General features: G+C 34.5%; 1 protein-coding gene across 9 annotated transcripts in view; it reads left to right on the top strand.

The window, feature by feature from the left end:
- Positions 1-21,380, top strand: part of NUMB (NUMB endocytic adaptor protein) — a 256,544-nt gene that overhangs the window by 175,678 nt on the left and 59,486 nt on the right. For all 9 annotated transcript variants that reach the window (XM_077122971.1, XM_077122970.1, XM_077122972.1 and 6 more), the window contains one exon: positions 17,180-17,254. In XM_077122971.1, coding sequence (XP_076979086.1) covers positions 17,180-17,254 — 75 coding nt within the window. The remainder of the gene's footprint in view (positions 1-17,179; positions 17,255-21,380) is intronic.

The raw sequence follows: 21,380 nt of genomic DNA, 5'->3' as shown, positions 1-21,380 counted from the left end.
CTTATCCCCTGCAATCTTGCTGAATTCATTTACTAACTCTAGTATCTTATGAATTCTTTGTGATTTTCTATATGTAGATCCTGTAATCTGAGAACCGAGATAGTTTTAATTCTTCCTTTCCAATTTGGATGCTGTTCTAGTTTGCAAGCTGCTGGAATGTGATATACCAGAAACAGAATGGCTTTTAAAAAGGGGAATTTATTATGTTGCAAGTTTACAGTTCTAAGGCCATGAGAATGTCCATATTAAGGCAAGGCTATGAAAATATCCAAGTTAAGGCACCAACAAGAGGTTACTTCATTCAAGAAAGGTTGATGAAGTTCAGGGATTCTCTCTCAAATGGAAGGGCCTATGGCAAAGTCTGCTAGCTTTCTTACCTGGCTTCTTGTTTCATGAAGCTCCCCCAGGAGCATTTTCCTTCTTCATCTCCAAAGGTCTCCGGCTGTGTGGGCTCTTTCCAAAATGGTTCCCTCTTAAAGGACTCCAGTAAGCAACCCCACCTTGAATGGGTAGAGACATCCCCATGGAAACCATCTAATCAAAAGTTACCACCCGCAATTGGGCAGGCCACATTTCCATGGAAACTATCAAAAAGTTTCCATCCAAGAATATTGAATGAGGATTAAAGAATATGGTTTTTCTGGGGTACACACAGATTCAAACTGGCACAGATGCCTTTTATTATTATTTTTTCTTGCCTAATTTCTTTGGCTAGAACTTCCATTACAGTGTTGAATAGCAGTGATGAAAGTGGGCATACCTCTCTTGTTCCTGATCTTAGGGGAAAGCTTTCAGTCTTATAATATGATGTTAGTTGTAGGTTTTTCTTATATTCCTTTTATCATGTTTTAGAAGTTTCTATTCATTGTTTTCTGGGAATTTTTATCAAGAAGAGTGCTAGGTTTTGTCTAATGCCTTTTACGTGTCAATCAAAATATCATGTTTTTTAAGATGTTATCATTTCTTGTCTTGCCTTCAATTTGTCCTTTCACTCTGCCTGTTTTTTGCACTTCTGTTGTCATGATAAATAGAACAGTAATATGTATATGCTTTTTTCAGATGTATTTTTCTTTTTAATTTTTTAAACATTTTTTATTGTGAAATATAACATGTACAAAAAAGCAATAAATTTCAAAGTGCATTGTAAGAAGTAGTTATAGAACAGATTTCAGAGTTTGGTATGGGTTACTGTTCCACAATTACAGGTTTTTCCTTCTAGCTGCTCTAAGACATTGGAGACTAAAAGAAATATCAATATAATGATTCAGCAGTCATAATCATTTGTTAAATATTATCTTTTCTGTTATAACTCCTCCTTCTTTGATCGTTCTTCCAATTTATAGGAGTATTTGGGCTCTGCCCTTTCTACTTTTTCATGTTGGAAAGGGGTGTTGATTATATGGAATAGGGGGATGAACCTAGTTGACGTTCTTGGAAAGGAAGGCCTGTCTGAGTTTCAGGACTTACCTGGCCTAGGAACCCATCTGGAGATTGTAGGTTTCTGAAAAGTAATCTTAGTGTGTGAAACTTTGCAGAATCTTAGACTGAGCCCTAGGTGTTCTTTAGGCTTAACAGGAATGGTTTTGATTGAGGTTTGTGGCAATTAGTAAAATCTCAGCTGAAGCTGCATAACAGTAGCCTCCAGAATAACCTCTCCACTCTATCTGAATTCTCTTAGCCACTGATACCTTATTTTGTTACCTTTCTTTTCCCCCTTCTGGTCAGGAAGGCATTGGTGATCCCATGGTGCCAGGCTCATCCTGGGGAGTCATATTCCATGTGGTCAGGGAGACTTTTACCCCTGGATATTATGTCCCACTTAGCGGAGAGCGTAATGATTTTATTTGCAGATTTAGACTTAGAGAGAGAGTGAGGCCACATCTGAGCAACAAAAGAGGTTTTGTGGAAACACCTCTTAAAGCATAACTATAAGTAGTCTTTGCTTCTCTGCTGTAGAAGTAAACTTCACAAGAACAAGCCTGAAGCTCAAGGGCTTGGCCTATTTACTTGTGAGTCCCTAATATTTGAGACAGTATGAAGAATTTCCATGGTGGTAAAGCTTAATACTTCCATATTTTTTCTCCCATCATTCAAGGGACTTTGCCAATACTTTTTAATTAACTGCCTGACCTACTCTGGGATGTATCCAGGTATTACCTTATGCTATACAGAATTAGAAGCCATCATTGCCATTCTGGGCACCATGTGTTTGGGTTGTTTAAATGAGCTATCCAGACAGGTTGAGTTAGATTATGTGCTATAGAAACCTAGGTTCTGGACATCATAAAACTTTCTTCCTTTGGTCTCAAAGAGTAGGTGAAGTTCTAAACTAATAGGCAATGTCTTCATTACCCCTGTATTCTGAATTATCTTAATTCTAACTAGATTGGCTTCATCCTTATCTCTAAATACCAGGTTATACATATATAAAACAGCCCCTCAGAATCCAGAAATAATTACCACTCCAGACTAAATGTGACTGCTATAAGAGCTTATAAGTTTTTTATGAGTATTTTCTGTATGCAATCACACGGAATTTACTCTTTTGTTTCTGGTTTATTTTGCCTCACCAAATGTCCCACAGGTTAATTCAAATCATTGCATACCTCAGAACTTTGTCCCTTTTTGTAGCAGCACTGTGTTCAATCATACGTTTGCACCATTGTTCACCAGTCTAGTTTTCATCAGTGCATCTTTTAGCCATTCCATCTAATGGGCCTCATGTATAAGTCAACAATCCATCAGCACTCTCAATTTTAAATAATTTCATTGATCCCAAGAGAAAGATAGCCAATAAAGAAAAATAGCCAATAAGTATACCCTCACTAAATAGAAAATCCAAACCTCCCCATAATTCTTGTCCCTGTCCCCATTATGTACCCCTGGTATTGCTATGGTACTGTTGATGTTTTCCTGTTAAACATAGCCCATAACATGCAATATCATTTTCCCCTTTTACCACCAAATTATACACTCTTTGTACAAGTTTCATACCTTTACATTAGTTTATGCAAACACTTTTTAATATTTGTAGTGTTAATCAGTGAGACAAATTAGTCTATACCACCCCTTTAATCATGCTCACCTTCAAAACAATAATATTACTTGTAGACCCACTAGTAAACTGCCTTCACTTCTACCTATTCCCTTACAATTAAGTTCAACCTCATTAGCAAACTGTTCACCCATCTCAAGTTTCTATGTATCTCTAGGTCCCCTATGTTCAGTATTATAAGCCTCTGATTTTACCTTTATCATGGTCATAAAAGTGGAATCATACCACAGTATCTATCCTTTTGTGAATGGCTTTTTTTCATCAGCATTATGTCCTCAAGGCTCATTCATCTTGCCATATGGTTCAGGGTGTCATTTTGTCTTATGGCTGCATAATTTTCCATTGTATGTATATATCACATTTTGTTAATCCACTCATCTCTTGATAGGCACTTGGATTGTTTCCATCTTTTGTCAACTGTGAATAATACTGCTGTGAACACTGGTGTGCAAATCTCTGTTTGTGTCATTGCTTTCAGCTCTTCTAGGTATATACTAAGTAGTGGTGTTGCCGGATCATAGGGTAACTTAATATTTAGTTTTCTAACTGCCAGACTGTCTTCAATAGTGGCTGTACCATTATACATTTCCACAAGCAGTGCATAAGTGTCCCGATTTCTCCACATCCTCCCCAACATTCATAGTTTCCTGTTTGTTTAACAGCTGCCACTCTTATAGGTGCGAGGTAGTATTTCATTGTAGTCTTGGTCTGCATCTCCCTTATAGTTAATGAGAATGACATCTCTTCATGTGCTTTTTTGCCATCTGTATTTGCTCTTCAGAAAAATATCTGTATCTTTAGCCCACTTTGTAATTGGGTTGCTTGTTCTTTTGTTGTAGAGTTGTATGATTTATCCTGTATACATAATATCCAATTCTGATTGGAAATCCAACATGTGATTTCCAAATATTTTCTCTCATTGAGTTGGCTGCCTCTTTGCCTTTTTGACAAAGTCTTTTGATGCACAGTAGCATTTAATTTTGAGTTGTTCCCATTTATTTTTTCTTTTGTTACTTGAGCTTTGGGTGTGAAATTTAGGAAGCTACCTACGATTGCTAGGTCTTAAAGATGTTTCCCTACATTTTCTTCTAGGAGTTTTATGGTACTGGTTCTTATATTTAGGTATTTAATCCAATTTGAGTTAATTTTGTATAGAGTGTAAGGTAAGGTTCATTCTTCTGACTACTGATATCCAGTTCTCCCATGCCCATTTATTGAAAAGACTATTTTGTCCCAGTTCAGTGGATTTAGGGGCCTTTTAAAGTTTATCATAAATTTGGTGGTTTGTTTCTGCGCTTTCAATTCAATTCCCTTGGTCAATACTTCTATCTTTGTTCTGTCCAGAACATCAGCTAGTTCCATCTCCCTACCCCATATTATTGACAGCCCCTTCCAACATGAAAAGGGTAGAATGGCCCTAGCCCAAATAACCCGAAGAGCTGGAGAAGGATCAGAGGTGATGGTGGAGTTATACAGAGAAGGTAGGGTTTAACAAATGATTATGATTGCTGAATCATTATATTGATATTTCTTTTAGTCTTCAGTATCTTGGAGCAGCTAGAAGTAAAAACCTAAAATTGTGGAATTGTAACCCATACCAAACTCTAAAGTCTGTTCTGCAACTAATTGTGCTGTGCTTTGAAATTTATTGCCTTTTGTATATATTTTACACACACACACACAAAAGAAAAAAAATTGATTGTGATGATAAAAAAATATTTATTTGTTCTAGCCTCCAATGTTCTGGAACAACTAGAAAGAAAAATCTGAGATGATGGTATGGTAGCCTGTGACGAACTCTGATCTGCCCTGTAACTACTTGTTGAAGTGTGCTTTGAAAACTGTTGCTTTTTTCTTTCTTTGCCTTGTATATATGTTATGTGATGCAATAAAAAAGTTTAAAAAAAAAAAGTAAAAAAGATTGACATCAGGAAAGCTATAGCTCATAATGGTTAAAGATGGAATAATTTAAAATTTTAAAGAATATTCTGAATGGATTTTATCTAAGAGTATTAAAAAGACTTGAAGATATGATTTTGTTATTAAACATTGAAAAATATAATAGAAAATGAAAAAATATTAAAACTGTGATGAGCAAAGAAAAAAATGAAAAAGAAAAATAAATGAAAAAAGAAAAGAAAAATAGTGATGAGTAAAAAGACAAGCCATAGACTTAGAGGAAGTATTTGCAAAACATATCTACAAAGTACTTGAACCCAGAATATATAAAGTACTCTCAAAATGCAATAGAAAATAAACAACCTAATTTTAAAAAATAAACAAAGGAATTAAACAAGATACTTCAGTAAGATATGGGTAAACATATGTAACGATGCTCAGCAATAGTACTCATTAGGGACATTTAAATTAAAAGTGTAAAGAAATGCCACTACATACCTGTTAGAATAGCTTTTTTTTGTATTAGAGAAGTATCATGCATAAATTAAATAAAATACAGAATTCCCATATACCACCATATTATTAATACCTTACATTACAATCCATGAAAAAACATTTTTATAATTGTACTATTAACTGTAATCATACTGTTAACTATAATCCATTGCTTACAATAGGGTTCACTGTATTGCACAGTCCTGTTTTTAAAAATTTTTATTCTACTAATGTATATACAGCCTAAAATTTCTTTCTTTAACCACATTCACATATATAATTCACAATGTTACACTAACATCACCATCATCCATTACCAAAGCTTTACAGTCAAACCAAATACAAACTCTATACAACTCAAACATTAAATCCCCATTCCTACTCTGAGCCCGGCCCCTGGTAACCTATAATCCAGATCTGACGCTGGTGGTTTCCCTATTCTTATTATTTTATATCAGTGGGGATCATATAATATTTATCCTTTCTTGTCTAGCTCATTTCACTGAACATGTCATTGTCAAGGTTCATACATATTTTTGTATGTATTAGAACTTCATTCCTTCTTGTGGCTGATAGTCCATTGTATGTATATACCACATTTTATTTATCCATTCATCAGTTGATGGATACCTGGGTTACTTCCATCTTTTGGAAAATGTGAATAATGCTACTGTGAACATCAGTGTGTAAATACCCATTCAAGTTATGACTTTCAATTCTTTTGGGTATGTACCTAGCAAAGTGGGATTGCCAGATCATATGGTAATTCTTTACTTAACTTTCTGAGCTTAGCTGCCAAACTATACATAACTTCCATACTGTCTTCTACAGCAGCTGCACCATTTTGCAGTTCTACCAGCAATGAATGAGTGTTCCTATTTCTTCAGATCCTCTCCAACACTTGTGATTTTGTTTTTTTAATAGTAGCCATTCTAATGGTTGTGAAATGCTACCTTATTGTGGTTTAGATTTATATTTCCCCAGTAGCTAATGAAGTTGAGCATCTTTTCATGTGCATTTTGGCCATTTGTGTATCCTGTTTCAGTAAGTGTCTGTTCAAGTCTTTTACCCATTTTTTCATTGGGTTGTCTTTTTAATGTCAAATTGTAGGATTTGTTTATGTATTCTGGATATTAAACCCTTACCAGATATGTGATTTCCAAATATTTTCTCCCATTGAGTAGGTTGTTTTTTCACTTTCATGATAAAGTCCTGTAAGGCACAAACGTTAATTTTGATGAGATCCCATTTATCTATTTTTTTCTTTTGTTTCTTGTGCTTTGGTTTTAAAGTCTAAGAAACCTTTGCCTGACAGAAGATCATTAGGTTGTTTCCCTATGTTTTCTTCTAGGAGTTTTATAGTCCTGAATTCTTAATATTTAGATCTTTGATCCATCTTGAGTTAATTTTTTTTGCAGGATGTGAGATAACGGTCCTCCTTCATTTCTTTGCATTTGGATATGCAGTTCTCCATTTGTTAAAGAGACTATTCTTTCCCAATTGAATGGATTTCACAACCTTGTCAAAAATCAGTTGGGGTTGGGCCACGGTGACTCAGAAGGCAGAGTTCTCGCCTGCCATGCTGGAGACCTGGGTTCAATTCCTGGTGCCTGCCCATGCAAAAAAAAAAAAAAAGAAAGAAAAAATCGGCCATGATATCTCACAAGCAGTGAGGACAACAAAATCAATAGCTCCTTTTATCTAGGATACAACAGATGAATTAAAAATATGGATAAAATAAATAAGTAATGGGGGGACAAAGGGTAAAATTAAATGGATAGGTCGAAATACTAGTGGTCAATGAGAGTGAGGGGTAAGGGGCATGGTATGTATGAGGTTTATTTTCTCCTTTTTATTTATTTTTCTGGAGTGATGCATATGTTCTAAAAAATGATCATGGTGATGAATACACAACTATGTAATGACATTGTGAGGCACTGATTGTAAACCATGTGTGGAATGTATGTGTATGATGATTTCTCAATAAAAATATTTTTTAAAACAAGATTCTGATTCTCTGCCCCTTGATTTAAAGTAGAAATATAGATGTTCTACTGACGTAATTTAAGGTGAAACAATATCCTATAAATTCTAATTTTAAGGTTTAGCCATTTAATGGAAAACATGTAATTAAATTTTAAAGTACTTATTATTTTACAATACATCTCCATTAATAAAAAGTTTAACCTCATAATCTTGAAAGTACATAATAAATGTGCTATAGAAAAAACATAAATATTAAGTATGGGAAGCTATAATCACAGTGATGATTTTCCTTATTGGAGGTGGGTGGTTGGTGTTAAACTGAGATTGTCATTTGCTGTCAACTAATGTCGATTATCCCTGTCAGATTTACATTTTCTTTACAGTAATATCTGGCATAACAAGTACAACCTACTTTCGCAGCAGATATGATCTACATATACTGTTTAATCCCCTGTTTACCTGTAGGCCTTTACTCTTCCTCTCTTGCATGTGGAGTCTATTGCATGCTTTTCTTCTTCCATTTTCCTGTATTTTATATAGTCTTATTTGTGTTCATGTTTCACATAATCATAAAATCAAATTACAGGGCGGGCCGCGGTGGCTCAGCGGGCAAGAGTGCTTGCCTGCCGTGCCGGAGGACCCCGGTTCGATTCCCGGCCCCAGCCCATGTAAAAAACAAACAAACAAACAAAATATAATAAAACAAGAAAATGTTTAAAAATGTTTCCCTTCCTTCCTTCCTTCTCTGTCTTTCCTTCCTTTAAAAAAAAAAAAAAAAAAAAAAAAAATCAAATTACAAGCTTCTACATGTGAATTAGACATCATTAGGAAATGAGTATTTAGTAGTTTCTTCTTAATCTTTAGAAACATTCTCATAAAATGAATATGCTAAATTAATGCCTATGTGTATATAAATTTTTCTTAATTTGGAATCAGAACATCTCAATTTGCTAAGTAAATAATCTAAAGCTAGGGGCATTTATGCAACAGCATACTGTATTTAGTTTTATATAGCTATGCACACATACACCCCTACACATATATATACATACAGGAAATCCCCAACTTGGATGTCATAGGCGTTTCTGAAAATGTATATGAATATCAGATGACCAAAGTTGAACAATCCAGGGAGCAAAAATAGTTTTAAAATCCCTAATTATGGTTTGTACATACATGTCTCAAAAATAATCCAGTTTCATCAAAATAAAAATGGTGAGTAGTAGTTTAGGTTGTAAACTATTGTCTCTTAGAAGTTTGAAAGTGTTGTACCATTTTCTTTAGAGTTCAGGGTTGCAGCAGAGAAATCTGAAGTTATTTTCATTCTTTATTCTTTGTTTTTTTTTTAAAGAAGGTATGTTTTTATCTTTCTCTGGAAGTGTCTTGGATCTTCTTGTTGATCCTGACATTCCAGATTGATGTAATTTTATTTTAATCCATTATGCTTGACACTTAGTGGATCCTCTCTAGAATTTTATATCCTTCAGTTCTATGAAATTGTCTTTGGATTTTCTCTCTGGTATTTTCTTCCCTCTGTTCTCTTGCTCTTTCTTCTTTGAACTCTTGCTATTTTGATAGTGGACCTCTTAATATCCCTGCCTTTTCTCAATCATGTTTTTATCTTTGACTTTACTGTCTGGGACATAGCATCACCATTATCTTCCAACCATTCTATTTAGATTTTTTTTTTAGTTCTTCTCTGGGTTTTCCTTTTTGTTGTTGTTGTTGCATCCTGTACTAGCTTCTCATCTCTGTGAGGTTATTAAAGATAGTTTTTTGAAGTTTTTCCTCTCCCTATACAAAGAGAAGTTTTATTCAGATTTACCTTTTTCTATTTGTTTTGGACCATGACTTTCATATTAGAAGCTTTCCTCAAATACCTGATTCTCCTTGGTTGTGCATTTACATTTAATGGTGGAGACAAAAAATCCTGAAAATATGTGTGTGTCAGAAGAGTACACTGTGCATACTATAAGGGTTACCCAGCTAGGCTTTTTCACGGAGGAACCCCTGATATTAGAATCTTCAGGATTCCCCACAGAAGATATTTGGAAAGTATGAGCCTCTTGGCCAACATTCTAGTTGCGGAAGAAGAGAGGTAGGGTCTCAACATTCAGGGCACAAGCATTCGTTAATCCTCTTGTTTTCTGTATGGTATCTCTTGCTATCACATAGGCTTATTGTCTAGTCCAGAAATTTTCTCTAGTTAATAAATCTTTAATAGTCTTTTCCTGTTTAGAGGAAGAGCAACTGACCAGATGTACTGAGTGGTATGGAAATCGGTCTGCCTACCTATTTTTAGCCACACGTTTATCCCTGCTTTCAAGAGGTACTTTCTACTGCCAGTTTATGAACCTTTCAGGGATTCATCAGTGTAAATTGGGTTGCTTCTTCGGTTTTCCCCACTTGCTGCTTCCTTGGGTCTGCTAAATCAGTGGCCATTCATCTGTCTATCTCTAAACTTCAAAATTGTATTGCTTTTCTCTTCCCTTCTTTCCTTCTTCTTTATAGTTGTATGCCTTTAAAAATATCCCTTTATTACTATTTTAGTGGGGTCTTGCATCATTAACCGTAAGTCTTCACCTTGCTAATTAAAGTGGAGATTATATCTACATATACTGAAAACCCACTCCATCAGACAATTTTATAATTTTTGCTTTCAACTATCAGTTACATTTTTAAAAAATATTTTTATTATAAACAACAAACAGACATACAAACATTCTTGACATGGTTATAATCAGCGGCTCACAATATCATGTATTCATTACCATGATTATGTTTTTGAACATTTGCATCTCTCCAGCAAAAGAAAGAAAAAGGAAAAAACTCATACATGGCATACCCACTGACCACTCCCTTTCATTGGTCTCTAGTATTTCAATCTACTCAATTTATTTAACCTTTGTTCCCCGTATTATTTATTTTTTATCCATCTTTTTTACTCATCTGTCCATTCCGTAGATAAACAGAGCATCCAAAACAAGGCTTTCACAATCACACAGTCACATTACGAAAGCTATATATCATTATACAATCATCTTCAAGAAACATGGCCACTGGAACACAGCTCCACAGTTTCAAGCACTTCCCTCTAGCCACTCTAATACACCATAGACTGAAAAGGGGATATCTATATAATGCGTAAGAATAACCTCCAGGATGATCTTTCAACTCTGTTTGAGATCTCTCAGCCACTGACACTTTATTTTATCTCATTTTTCTTCTTTTAGTCGAGAAGGTTTTCTCATTCCCTTGATGCTGAGTTCCAGCTCATTCTAGGATTTCTGTCCCACATTGCCAGGGGGGTTTACACCACTGGGAGTCATGTCCACATAGAGAGGGGGAGGGCAGAGGGTTTGCTTGCTATGTTGGATTATTGTGCTACAATCAGGTAGTGTTGTGCTATGCATTTCTGAATTTTTACAATCAGTCCTGTTGCACAATCTCTATCTTCAGCTCCAGTTACCTAATCTATACCCTATTTCTATCTCCTAATAACCTCTGTTCTAAACTACAATTCTCCAAGTTCACTCATTAATGTTATTTCACATCAGTGAGACCATACAATATTTGTCCTTTTGTTTATGGTTAATCTCACTCAGCATAATATTCTCAAGGTCCATCCACATTGTTACATGCTTCTTTATTCTGTCTTACAGCTGCATAATATTCCATCATATTATATACCACAGCTTATTTAGCCACTCAGCTGCTGACGGACATTTGGGCTATTTCCATCTCTTGGCAATTGTAAATGATGCTGTCATAAACATTGGTGTACAAATGTCTGTTTGTGTCCTTGCCCTCATGTCCTCTGAATAGATACCTAGCAATGGTATTGCTGGAATATATGGCAATTCTATACTCAGCTTCCCAAGGAACCACCGAACTTCCTTCCACAGCAGTTGTACTATTTTACATTCCCATCAAGAGTGGATAAGTGTGCCTCTTTCTCCACATCCTCTCCAGAACTTGTCGTTTTGTGTTTTTTGATAATAGCCATTCTGGTGGGTGTGAGATGATATCTTATTGTGGTTTTGATTTGCATTTCCCTAATAGCAAATTAATTTTAGTTAATTTTGTTTTATTTATTTATTTATTTTAATTTTTTTGAAGTTGAGCATCTTTTCATGTGCCTTTTAGTCATTTATATCTCCTCTTCTGATAAGTGTCTGTTCATGTCTTTCGTCTGTTTGTAATTGGGTTTTTCTTTTTGTTGTTGAGTTGAACAATCTCTTTATATATTCTGGATACTAGACCCTTATCTGATATGTCATTTTCAAATATTGTCTCCCATTGTGTAGGCTATCTTTTTACTTTCTTGACAAAGTCCTTTTGATGCACACAAGTGTTAATTTTGAAGAGTTCCCATTTATCTATTTCTTTTTTCAGTGTTCTGCTTTTGGTGTAAGACCTAGGAAACTGCTTCCTATTACAAGCTTTATAAGATATTTCCCTACATTTTCTTCTAAAAGTTTTATGGTCTTAGCACTAATGTTTAGGTCTTTGATCCATTTTTAGTTAATTTTGTTTTATTTATTTATTTGTTTATTTTAATTTTTTGGAAACATAACATACAAATACAAACATTCTTACCATATGATCACTCCATTCTTGGTATATAATCAGTAATTCATAATATCATCACATAGTTGTATATTCATCACCATGATCATTTCTTAGAACATTTGCATCAATTCAGAAAAAGAAATAAAAAGAAAAAACTTATACATACCATACCCCTTACCCCTCCCTCTCATTGATTGCTAGTATTTCCATCTACCTAGTATATTTTAGCCTTTGTTTCCCTTATTTTTTTCTGTACCTCTTACCACTCCCTTTCATTGATCACTAACATTTCAATCTACTAAATTTATTTTAACATTTGTTCCCCCTATTATTTATTTATTTTTAATCCATATGTTTTACTCATCTGTCCATACTGTAGATCAAAAGAGCATCAGACACAAGGTTTTCACAGTCACACAGTCACATTGTGAAAGCTGTATCATTATACAATCATCTTCAAGAAACATGGCTACTGGAACACAGCTCTACATTTTCAGGCACTTCCCTCTAACCTCTCCGATATACCCTAACTAAAAAGGTGATATCTGTATAATGTGTAAGAATAACCTCCAGGATAACTTCTCAACTCTGTTTGAAATCTCTCAGCCATTGACACTTTATTTTGTCTCATTTCTCTCCCCCCCCTTTTGGTCTGGAAGGTTTTCTCATTTCCTTGATGCTGGGTCCCAGCTCATTCTAGGATTTCTGTCCCACATAGCCAGGAAAGTTTACACCCCTGGGAGTCATGTCTCATATAGAGGGGGAAGGGCAGTGAGTTTGCTTGTTGTGTTGGCTGAGAGAGATAGGCCACATCTGAGCCACAAAAGAGGTTCTCTGGGGGTGACTCTTAGGCTTAATTTTAAGTAGGCTTAGCCTATCCTTTGCGGGAATAAGTTTCATATGAAAAAACCCCAAGATTGAGGGCTCGGCTTGTTGCGTTGGTTGTCTCCACTTCTTCTGAGAATATCAGGAATTCCATTTTGAGTTAATTTTTGTATAAGGTGTGAGATATGGATCCTCTTTCATCCTTTTGCATATGGATATCCAGTTCTCCAGGAGCCATTTATTGAAGATACTGTTCTGTCCCAGGGTAGTTGGCTTGACCTCCTTATGAAAGATCAGTTGTCCATAGATGAGAGGGTCTATATCTGAACACTCTATTCAATTCCATTGGTCAGTATATCTATCTTTATGCTTGTACCCTGCTATTTTGACCACTGTAGCTTCATAATATACCTTGAAGTCAGGTAGTATGAAACCTCCGACTTCATTATTCTTTCTGTCAATTACATTTTAAAGAATTCAAGAGGAAAGAATAATGTATTATATTTATCCAGAGATTTACCAGTTTTACTGATCTTATTTATTCTTGAAGTTCCATACTTTCTTCCAGTATTATAATCTTTCTGTCTGATGAACTTCCTTTAGCAGTTTCTTTAGATCAGGTCTACTAGCTATGATTGTATAATGATATCTTGGTTTATCTTGTTTTTTCTCCACCTGAGAATGTCCTTATTTCACCCTCATTCCTGAAGGATATTTTCATTGGATATAGAAATCTGGATTGACATTTCTTTTAGCATTTTGAAAATGTTGTTCCACTTGTTTCTGGCCTCCATAGTTTCTGATGAGATATCTGCAATCATCCAAATCATTCTACTATAAGTAATGTTTCATTTTTTCTCTTGGTGGTATCATTTTTTTTTCTTTATCCTTTGTTTTGAGCAGGTTGATTATGAAATCTCAGACATGATTTTCTTTGAGTTTATCCTTTTGGGGCTCATGCATCTTATTTAATGTATAGGTTTATGTCTTTTGCCTAATTTGGATAATTTTCAGCTGCTGTTTCTTCAAATACTTTTTTCTAACATTGTATCCTTTATTCTCTCCTTTTGAAACTCCAGTGACCCAAATATTGACTTGTGTTCTTGTCTTCTTGTTGTTGTTGTTCAAATTGAATAGTTTCAGTTGATCACAGGCTTTTTCCTCTGCTATCTCCTTTCTCCTAGTGAATTCATTCAATATCTTTTAAATTTCAATTATTGTATTTCTCAGTTTTATAGTTTTCATTTAGTTCTTCTTTCTGTCTTCTGTTTCTTTGTGAGACATCCTATTTTTCCATTTATTTCAAGAGTTCTCACCATTGTTTCTTCAAATATTTTTTTTATCTTTTTTTTTTTTTTTAACATGGGCAGGAACCGGGAATCGAACCCAGGTCCTCTGGCATGGCAGGTGAGAACTCTGCCTGCTGAGCCACCGTGACCCACCCACTTCTTCAAATATTTTTATAACAGCTGCTTTAAAGTCATTGTCAGATAATTTCAACTGTGTGATCTCTGTGTTGGTGTCTATGGATTGTTTTTTCCCATTTGAATTAAAATTATATTGGTTCTTCCTATGCCAAGTAATTTTAGATCATATCCTAGATATTTTGAATGTTGCATTATGAGACTCTGGCTCTTGTTTAAATCCTATGGAGAATGTTGATATTCTTGTTTTAGCAGGCAGTTGACATGGTTAGATTTCAGGCTGCAAATTCCAACTCACCTTCTATAAGCTAAAGTTCCAATGTCAGTTCAGTTTTCAAAGCTTTTGCTATGCCATTTGGATCTATCTCATGTGTGTGCCACCCAGTACTCAGTTTCGGACCTGAGTGGTCAGTTTGTCAGTTAATTCAGTTCTCAGAGTCTTTGGTGTGCTAATGAGTATCAGATCCTCACCTGTGCAGCTCCAGGGTGAGCTTCTAAACAATTTTATGGGGTTACTTTACTGAGCAACTCCTTCTCTATGCCTTCCTTATTACTTTCTGTTCTGTGGAGTCCTTCTTTCTGGTCATCTAACAAGAAACCTAGGGCTTTGGTTATTCAACTCTACCATGAATTTCTGTGACTTTACCTGCATCCAGGACCAAATGGTGGGAGAGAGAAAAAAAGCAAAATTGGAATTGGCGCCACCCCACTGGAACTACAGCTCTGGAACTGCAGCTCCACTAAACAGAGAGGAAGTTTCCCTTCCCTTAGAGTTGCAGCTCTTGTGAATTTCCATTGCTGCTACGACCACCACCACAGGATTTCTTGGTGGCTGGAATCTGAGAGAACCAAGAAAAGAGAGGAAAATAAAGGGAGTGGAGGAGATTCTCATATTCTTATTAAACATTAGAAATTCATTTTCCTGGTGTTTAAGCCAGAGCTAGAGGGCTTTTCCTGGAATTCTGTCTGAGCCCGTATTCTCTTTGGGTTTCTGGTTGTGTTAAGTTGAGGCCAGAGCATACTAGAGTGAGGAATAAAGGTAAATTCCTTGCCACTTGAGTGATACTTTGAATTCTATTATTTTTTCCTGATTCGCTTTCTGCTATTTACTTTTCAGAGACCTTGGATAACTATTGTATACATTCTGTCCAGGTTTTATAGTTTCATTCAGTAGGAGGGACAAAATAGAATGTATCTACTACATCTTACCCTGAACCAGAACCCTAAATTTCCTTTTTTATTTTTGGTGGGTGTTCTAGTTTGCTAGCTGCCAGAATGCAATATACCGGAAACAGACTGGGTTTTAAAAAGGGGGATTTAATAAGTTGCTGGTTTAAAGTTCTAAGTCCGAGAAAATGTCCCAATTAAAGGAAGTCTATAGAAATGTCTAATCTAAGGCATCCAGGGAAAGATACCTTGGTTCAAGAAGGCCAATGAAGTTCAGGGTTAATTTCTCAAATGGAAGGGCACATGGCAAACACAGTCAGCATTCCTCTCTCATCTGGAAGGGCACATGGTGAACTTGGCGTCATCTGCTAGCTTCTTCTCCTGGCTTCCTGTTTCACGAAGCTCCCCGGGAGGCATTTTCCTTCTTCATCTCCAAATGTTGCCGGCTGGTGGACTCTGCTTCTTGTGGCTGTGTCGTTCTGCTCTGCTCTCTCTGAATCTCTCTCATTCTCCAAATGTTTCTCTTTTATAGGACTCCAGAAACTAATCAAGACCCACCCAAATGGGTGGAGACATGCCTCCACCTAATCCAGCTTAACACCCACTCTTGACTAAATCACATCTCCAGGAAGATGATCTAATTACAATTCCAAACATACACTGTTGAATAGAGATTAGAAGAAATGGCTGCTTTTACAAAATGGGATTAGGATTAAAACATGGCTTTTTTGGGGTACATACATCATTTCAAACCAGTCGAACTCGGGTCTCCCACATGGAGGGCTAGCATTCTACCACTGAACCACCTGTGCACCCATTAAATTTCCTTTTAAAGAGAGGAAACAAGAGAGCATTTGTAATATTGTCCTCACTTTTAAAAGAGAGCATTTGTAATATTGTCCTCACTTCCACCTTCCCTTCTGCTTTTCTATTCAGGACTATTCTCAACCCAAGGTACAATTTACATTGTATTACCACCTTGAAAAAAATTTTTATTAGCTCTCCATCGCCTCTAGGATTAAGTGCAGACTCCTCATTTCAGCATTCAAATTCCCCAGTTACATATACCTCATATCCTAGCCAAAGAGGAATACTTAAACTGATGTATAGTTACCCTATCCCATACCTATAACTTTATGCCATTCCCTCTGCCTAAAATGGTTTCCCAAGCTTTCAGTTTCTACCTCTAGAAAGTCTATACATCTTTTAAAGTTCAAATGCCCTGCCATCTTAAAATTTTTCTAATTTTCTGCCCTGCTTTTATGTGCTCCCCATGAAAGGAGCATGTGATTGCTTCAAGCTTGAATAATGGTCATATGTGTTGTGTGCCTTTTTCATTATACATACGTATATATATATATATATATATATATATATATATATATATATATATATATATTCTACTTCCTCCTAGAATTACCTTTATACTTATAGATATTGTAACTGTTTTTAGCTCAGGCTATTATAATATCAGATGAAATAGATTTAATAATATTTAATGTCTATCATGTACTTTTTTATTTACTCTCTATAAACAACTCTGAGACAGGTATTCTAAATTATTCATTTGAGGACACCGAGGGCAAGAAAAATAACATCTTAACTCTTCTACAATGGCTGTGAGTTCCTTTAACTTTTCTCCAATGGCAGTGAGTGCAGGAATTGTAATATTCCATTTTCCACCACCTAATGCCTACCAAATAGTAACTAGTGAGTAAACATAGCAGTAGCCCTAACTTCTTTCTTCTTTCCACAGTACCTGGGCCATGTAGAAGTTGATGAATCAAGAGGAATGCACATCTGTGAAGATGCCGTAAAAAGATTGAAAGCTGTATGTATTTGATGGCCGCCAGTTTTTATCTCTGTTCTCTCAATGTTTTCTTAAAAGGTTTTGCTTAGTAAACTTTAGTGACCCAGTATCCAATAAGAACAGTGTTTCTTCTAGTGCAAAAGGCACGTGCTCACTAATAAAGAGTATCTCATGTGACCATTCTCATGGCATAAATTACAGAGAACAACCCCTTTAGCTTAGGCCAGATGTTGTCCAAAAAGTACTTTTAAATAAGGACTACTTTAAGCAAATGGTTTGAAACCTGGTAGAAGAATAATATTTTAAAACCAGAAATAAAACTATTCCATTTAGTGTCTTAATCTAACTGTGATAACTGGATTATAAATTACTAATTTTAAATCTACTATAAGAAACAACTTTCCAGAAAAATAAAGAAGATAGAGATATCTGCATAATGGCCAGTGACGTTTAGATTTGGGTGGAGGGGTTCTTCTCTCCTATTTCCCATGTACATTCACGCCCAGTTTTCTTCTCTGCACCTCTCTAACATAAACAGTCTCCTTCCACTGTCTTTTGCACAAACATCAGCATACATGAAATGGAGAGCCCTCTTCCAGGATAAATAATGTTTACTTTGCCTGTTGTGCTATAAAACACATCCTGGCACATACTTATGTACTTAATAAAAAGGGTTCAGCATTCATAAAGACTTTGATTAATTTCAGTTTCATATTTTAGATGCATTTCAGGAATGTTCATAGACTCTGACAGTGCTCTGCATAACCTTCCTTCTTTCCAATATGTGGCCTCTCTCTCTTTGCTGTGAAAGCTTTTAGCATTACTTCTGCATGTCCTTACCCAAAACAGCATTAAGTACTTGTTGCTTTGGGTTTGCTGGTATGGCTACTAATGACTGCTTTTTCTCAATTTGCTTAGTAATCAAAACGTTTCTGCTTCTGGGTGCATTCTATATGCTCTCTTATCTATAATTCCTTAATATAAAATTAAGGAAGCAACTGACTCAGAAAGAGATGGATTTTCTTTTGGAACAAGTGTCTGAATCTGTTTTAAAAAGAAAAGAAAGACAAAAATAACTGATTGTAATATTCAAAGAGCTAAAATAAAAAGAAACAGTGCACACAGCCACCTCAGATATGGTCATTTTAAATGACTGAAGCCCTTCCTAGTTTTTTTGTTTTCTCCAGTTCATCATTAATTTTAAGGATATTTATATCCAGTTTGCTATGGTACATGAGAAACTATAATTTATAGACTTGCCATGTCCATTTTGAAAATGTTACCAAGTTAAACATATCCTCAGATCATTTAGTTTTTGATTTTTGCCACGACCACTTTAAATAGAATTCAGACTCTTCTTTATCAAATAATTCTAAGTTCATCTAGAAGAATAATAACCAAAAGTTTAGCTAAGAACATCGAATATAAGTAATGTGATTGGTGTTACTAGTCGTTAAGGAATATTTTATAATACCAAAAACAAAATACCAAATGTAAAAAACAGGGTACAAGTCAATGAATAGACTAGATAGACCTGAAATTAACCCTTTTTTCATATAAAAACTTAATACATAACAAATTAAAGTATCACAGACAATGAATGGGAATGCATGAGTTATTGAACAAATTACGTTGGAAATTTCTAGAAAAAAAGCAAGTTAAATTAGATTTTTATTGGTCACTGGGATTCCTAAAATAATACAAGAAGATAAATATCTATACAAAAACCTTGGCAGAAATGTCTTAATTGCTAAAAGTAGTATTTATTAAAATCTTTTAATTTATATAACTTGGTTAAAAGGCCAGTGTGAAATTAGTCTTTAGAAAGCACTCAAATTCAGAGTACTGCTTAATGTCCACTCTTTAAGAAAAACCAGAGATGGTTTAATTTTGCACAGAAGATATTGAGAAATGGTATTTAGTTGTTTAAAACTTAGCCATTTAGTTTTTAATTGGAAACATCTCTATTATATAAAATACAAAGGAGCAAAAAAGTAAATAAATTAAACTCTCCTAAGTCCCAGATTTTGCCACTATTATTTGTTTAGTTTTAAAAGTAAATTTTTAGTTGGGTGGATTTTTTTGTTTTATCTTTTTTTTAAACCAAGAAGATTATAAACTATAACACAATTATTTGAGATATAGGACTGTTAGATAGTGAAATTCTAGTGAGATTTTATTTTCCCAAGAAATAGGAACCAAATTGCCATTTAAAAATTAAACCTATACCCAGAACAGTGTCTGGCACATGTTTCTGGAATGAATATACAGAGAACAATCCAGTCCTTCTCAATAGGTGGTCAAACCAAATCTCATAATCATCATAAATAACGACATATTATGTTCAGTATTTTAAAGTTTATAAAATCATTTTGCATATCTCTAAAGATTTTCATTTCCTTGTGATCTTTTATGACTAAAAGGAAGTTTTATATTTGTTGATGATTGCTTTTCTAGACATACTTAAACTTTTGAATATTGCAGGGAAATTGACCATTTCTGGATTTTACATTCAAGAAGTTATTTAAAACATTACAAACCCTATTCAGGAGAGTTGGGGCAAATGTTATATATAATTTTGTATACACAAACTTTTATAAATAAATAATAAAATTAAAAATCTGTTTTTTTAAATGAGATTGAATTATTGGGTTACTGTAGTCAGTTTCCTCATTATACTCAATAGAATTATCTCCATCTTTAAATACCTTTCTGGCTCTGTACTCAGAAAGTTGAAAGTCTTCAGGATGATATTTTTTCAGATCCTATTAGTCCACAAAAATTCATGAATTTTGTCTTTCTTTTATATTTTTAATATGTAAAAATTTCTAATTGCCTTTATTTGTCTGGCCTTTCATCTAATAAACATCCACTACTTTTTTAAAAAGCCCTGATCCTGTTCACCTAGCTCCTGATTAGATATATTATATTGTTACCCTAAAATTTAATACATAAGTGTTTTTAGTAATAACTTTGGTCCATAGCCTCTTCTACAATAAAATAAGAGACTGGGGATCACAACCAGTTTTGTTAGATGCTGATATTGTGCCAAATGCTATGTCTCTGGAGGTTTTTGTTCATTTGTTTTAGATCATATAGCTTCCTCTCAGTTTCAAATAAATAAAACAAATATAGGGGTATACAAGCCTACGGAGGATTAACGAAGCACAAGCCTTTATAACTAGTTTGAATACCAAAGTTTACAAATTTAAAGAACTTTATATCTCAAATGTATCAGTTAAATGACAAAATCTTAAAGCTATCACTTGAATGACCTTTGAAATTTAGCATTTTCATGCTTTTTTTTTAATTTGTGAGGAATTGAGAAAGTGGGATAATTTGTGAGTATAGTTTTTTTCTCCCAAGTAGCCCTTACAATTTAGAATTAATTTAACTTCAGTTAGAAGTTATCTATATATATGATGATCAGTTGCTATTTTAAAATGAAAAGATATCCTAACTAAGCAAGAGGAGTTGTTAAAATATGCTTTTCAGACCATAAGTAAGTTTTTAAAATTTTTATTTATTTTCTATGCATAAAGTTTAGTTTCATTATTTCCAGTTCATTCACTTTGTGACATAATTTCCCTAATAAGCCTCCTTGAAACTTAGATAGGATAGAAATGGCCATTACCCAATTTTAATGCCTTTATGGCTCAGTCAGTTACAGGGTAAAGGTAAAGTTATTTTAGGTCCGTTTTGTAAAAATAAAATGTATGTCAGACCTTTGGTTATCTTGTGTGATGCTGGTTCAAGATGCCCTTCATTTAAAAAGGTTTTTTCTTCCCATTATCTCTTAAATGTCTTTCCCTTTCTGTCTTGGTTTTAGACTAGTTTCATTATATTACCAGTTTCTAGTATGTTGTTTTTTATTCACTATTTGATATATTTGTTTTAATATATGTTCTTGTTTTAGCAGGTAAAAGAATGATAACTTGTTTTTAAAAGAACATTAATATTATTCACTAATCTAATAACTATCTTTTTAATGCTTTTTGCATGCAAACTTTTTTATTAACATCTGGGATACTTTACAAAATAAGGGAAAACTCCATGTTAAACAAGACCTTTTGGGGGGGCCAAATTAAATATTAACAGCTCTCCTTCTTTCACCTCTCCATCCCTCAAGAATGGTGAATTGCTTAAC

Source organism: Tamandua tetradactyla, chromosome 12 (genome assembly GCF_023851605.1).
Source record: "Tamandua tetradactyla isolate mTamTet1 chromosome 12, mTamTet1.pri, whole genome shotgun sequence".
NCBI classification, from domain to species: domain Eukaryota; kingdom Metazoa; phylum Chordata; class Mammalia; order Pilosa; family Myrmecophagidae; genus Tamandua; species Tamandua tetradactyla.
The sequence above is the reverse complement of the archived record's forward strand: the minus strand, read 5'-3'. Positions and strand labels throughout refer to the sequence as shown.